Source organism: Vitis riparia, chromosome 8 (genome assembly GCF_004353265.1).
Source record: "Vitis riparia cultivar Riparia Gloire de Montpellier isolate 1030 chromosome 8, EGFV_Vit.rip_1.0, whole genome shotgun sequence".
NCBI lineage: Eukaryota > Viridiplantae > Streptophyta > Magnoliopsida > Vitales > Vitaceae > Vitis > Vitis riparia.
This window is the reverse complement of record NC_048438.1, coordinates 19949131-19952813: the sequence shown is the minus strand read 5'-3', so window position 1 is coordinate 19952813 and position 3683 is coordinate 19949131. Positions and strand designations below refer to the sequence as shown.

The 3683-nt window shown below is 35.7% G+C and overlaps 1 protein-coding gene across 1 annotated transcript; it reads left to right on the top strand.

Moving 5' to 3' along the window:
- The first annotated feature begins 1371 nt into the window (after positions 1-1371).
- Positions 1372-3186, top strand: LOC117919555 (protein GAST1). The gene is made up of 4 exons (XM_034836716.1): positions 1372-1994; positions 2282-2341; positions 2432-2465; positions 2700-3186. The coding sequence occupies exons 1-4, from the start codon at positions 1926-1928 to the stop codon at positions 2879-2881; spliced, it is 345 nt and encodes a 114-aa protein (XP_034692607.1). The 5' UTR covers positions 1372-1925; the 3' UTR covers positions 2882-3186.
- Positions 3187-3683: the final 497 nt, after the last annotated feature.

Sequence of the window (3683 nt, the reverse complement as noted above, 5' to 3'; positions counted from 1 at the left end):
ATTAGTTTGAAGGATTGTAGAACATTACATATTATTGTAAAGACTTCTTGTAAAATCTTACCTGTAACATATGCCTAAAACATTATAAAATTATAAGAAATCATCAAGAGTTTCCTAGAAATTCCCTAGTTTTTTATGATTAAAAAAAAAATTCCCCTAGTTAATAAGTCATTTGTTTATTTCTAAAAACTCCAATTTGATCAAACACTTAAAAGAACTTCAAGGCATTCCAAATTATTCTAAATTCATTTGTTCATGTGTCAAAACTTTTGTGTTGCATAGTGTTACTAACATTATAAGTTAAATTCAAAGAAATTGTCTTAATAACTTTAAATATCTTGAGTTATTAAATCAACGCTTAAATCCATAACTTTTTTGTTAATAATATTTATGATTAAAATATTTAAAATTTATTAATAAAAAATATTATATATGGTTGCTATATAGTTAAAAGCATTATATATATAGAATATAATATTATATTAAATAATATTGAATTAAAAATAAATAAATTTTAATCATTTATTTATTTATTTTAGAAGTGATATAAAAAAATTTAGAAAGAAATAAAGAAAATGGTTGAAATGAGCCATATAATCCATGTTTCAATTTGATTCTTATATACCAAATCGTTGTTAACAAAGTCCCTAAGATTCATTATATTTATATGTAAATTTAAACTTTAATAATTACAAATATAGATTTTTTAAAAAAAAATTACAAAACTATGGTATGCTTCTTAAAATTGAATTTTTTTTTGGCATGCTATATAAAATTAACCACTTTAATTTGATTTATAAACTAAATCATGACTAGTTATGAGAGCGAATATTCTAGCTCCATTTTTAGACTAAAGGACATTAAACTTTCAAGAGGTCAGACCCTTCCATATCTGCAGAAACAAGCAACAAAAGTGATGAGTACGAGTCACGAGAAGACAGTAGGAAACTAACAAAACCCCTAGGGAAATCCTAACCTGAATGGTGGAAATGGACGGTTAATTCTTCATTATCTCTTACATTTCCAATATTGAGAAGAGAAAGGTGGCAAACAAACAACGGCACAAAAGTTATGAAATAGGTCACGAGAGATGGATAGGATGGATAGACAGATGTCTTACCACTAGTCTGCCTTCCTAAGAAGACAAGGGGGTGACAGGTGAGTGTATGGCTCATCAATAATTTTCCATCTCACACTCTCAGCAGTCAGTATTGTTGTTGCTGCTGGGTTTTAGGGGGCCCCATGCAAATCCATATAGGAGCATGTGAGTGCACATGTGGTGGGTCTCTTATCACTTTCAAGGTTCCGTTTCACATGCCATGAGAGCTATCAGTGGCAGAGCTTTGGGAATGAAAGGCCCCTAGTTTTAGAATACAATTTTACCTGTATCAGCTCAAACTACATGGAAATTCTGATGAAATTACAAGTTTTCTTCTTTCCTAGTGTGTTTTGGTCATTAATTTCACGGGTTTTTGTATGTTAAACAGTACTGATTATGTTGCAGTTCAGATTTTACCATACAGTGAGACTGATTTCTTGATATAATTTTTTTTATTTATTCCCCTTTTTGCCGATTCATTCAAGCAGTTTAAGTCGATCCATAGAATCTGATGTTGCAGACAATGAAAAAGAAATAGTTGTTTCTCTAAGACACAGAGGGGAAAGACTGGTCATTTTCATGGAAAGGCTCTGTTTTAGGTCATCTCTAATGTAGGGTGCTATTGTAATTTGGGAGACACAAAAGGTTATTCCTTCATTGTTACTGTCATTGTATTGGCAGTGCGCTATTTATCCACATGGTGATCCAACTGCCTATAAATACCCCTGAACGTCCTCAACAGCCTACCATCTTCTCCTAAAACTTTCTCTCTGTTCTCTCTCTGCCTCTTGGCTATTGTTACAAGTTACTTTCTTTGAAGCGGGCAATGGCAAGAAAACCGAGCATTGTGATGCTCTCTCTTTCGATGATGCTTCTTTTACTAGTACAGAACAACGTAAGTCAAGTGTCTCATAGCTCTTTCTTTTTCTGTTGCTCAACATGTAAACCACAATCTAACACTTGTGTCAGTTTTTCTTGGGGGACTGTAATAGGAACATTGTGCTTCACCTCTTCTAATTTTTCTTGGGTGGGAAGTGAAGTTTCTATTGGGGTGTTAGGCTGCTTGAAAGAACTGGGGCCACAGAATTGTATTATCATACAAAGTAGAAAAGATAATTTTTGCCTGGCTCCACCTTTGTGTCAAATTGATAGCTCATTTATGTTACTCACTGATGTTTCCAGGCTACCATCACCGAGGCTCCAACTCCACAGCCGCAACAAAGCACAAACGGCTTTCCCATGGTGAGTTTCATCTCTTAAATATTTGACAACTTCTTTGACATGTTCATACAAACTTCCATGTTAACCTTCTTTCCTCATAATTTATTCCAGCATGGTGTCACTCAAGGCAGCCTTCATCCTCAGGGTAAGAGCATTAAATATATACACCCTTTCTGGCAATCATGTAGAATTTGTAGCCTTTCCATACAACATAATTTTTGGGATCAATGATAATTTTGAAAGTATTTGCCCTGCCCCAAATTAATCAACATATATGCAGACTGTTGGCACTCTGTATATTAATTTGGGGAACTAGCCAGTCATGACTGGCACAATTTGGAATGATGCTACGGCTAAGACTCTGGTGTACTTGATGCAGAGTGTGCGCCCCGTTGCACGACTAGATGCTCCAAAACAGCTTACAAGAAACCCTGCATGTTCTTCTGCCAGAAATGCTGTGCCAAGTGCTTGTGCGTGCCTCCAGGAACATATGGAAACAAGCAATTCTGCCCCTGCTACAATAACTGGAAGACCAAGAGAGGAGGACCCAAGTGCCCCTAGGATGTCTTGGCTACATTTGTGCCGCCTTGTCTGACTCTATTTATTTAGTAGTAACTCAGTTATTTATTCAACCTGTTAGTTTGGTGTCATTAATTACTTTAGATCCACTTAGGATACACCATTGGGCCTATAATTTGTTATTTTTCTGTAATGCTAACATCTAAAGGTCCACAAAATTATTTGTATGTGTCATTGTGTAGATCCACAATCTCACAAAGATTTGATGGGTTGGTGTGCTGAGATGTAACACGGTGTATGGCCTTGATTTCCGGAATGTAAAAGTAAGACAGTTTGTCCCTTTTGGAGCTATTGTGGGAGCATGTGAACTTCAGGATGATTGTCACGAGATGGAAATTATGGGTTCAGAACTGTAATTCTAGGATTCTGTTAGAATTAGTATAGATTCAAGCTTTGGCTTGAAAGTTATGATAAAAATTTATACAGCATAGGATCACATGTTGACATTTAAGCATGCATAGAACGGCAAAAACGGAAACGTTCACCTTGGTTAATTCCGTGAAAGGCCATTTCTTCCTCTTTTCAGGTACTCAGGAAGCTCCTCCAGTGCTTGATGGTGCGAGGATTACAGGTTAATGAGCTCTTCCCTTCTACACCCAGATTCAGTCCAAAACGAGAGTGCGTGCTCTCTTTTAGCCAAAGGAGGAAGGAGCAGGGAGCCTACTCGAGAGAGAGAGAGAGCCCTTCCTTTTCTTTTATATATATATATATATATATATATATCACACACATTATTTGGACCACCACTTAACTTAATGGACCAGTCAAGTGAATTAGGGTGAGC

What these genes read in the sequence shown, in the direction of transcription:
- LOC117919555 (XM_034836716.1), top strand. Translation starts at nt 1,926, where the DNA reads ATGGCAAGAAAACCGAGCATTGTGATGCTCTCTCTTTCGATGATGCTT. An exon ending in GCACAAACGGCTTTCCCATG is followed by an intron (nt 2,342 to 2,431) that starts GTGAGTTTCATC and finishes AATTTATTCCAG; the next exon opens with CATGGTGTCACTCAAGGCAG. An exon ending in AGGCAGCCTTCATCCTCAGG is followed by an intron (nt 2,466 to 2,699) that starts GTAAGAGCATTA and finishes TACTTGATGCAG; the next exon opens with AGTGTGCGCCCCGTTGCACG.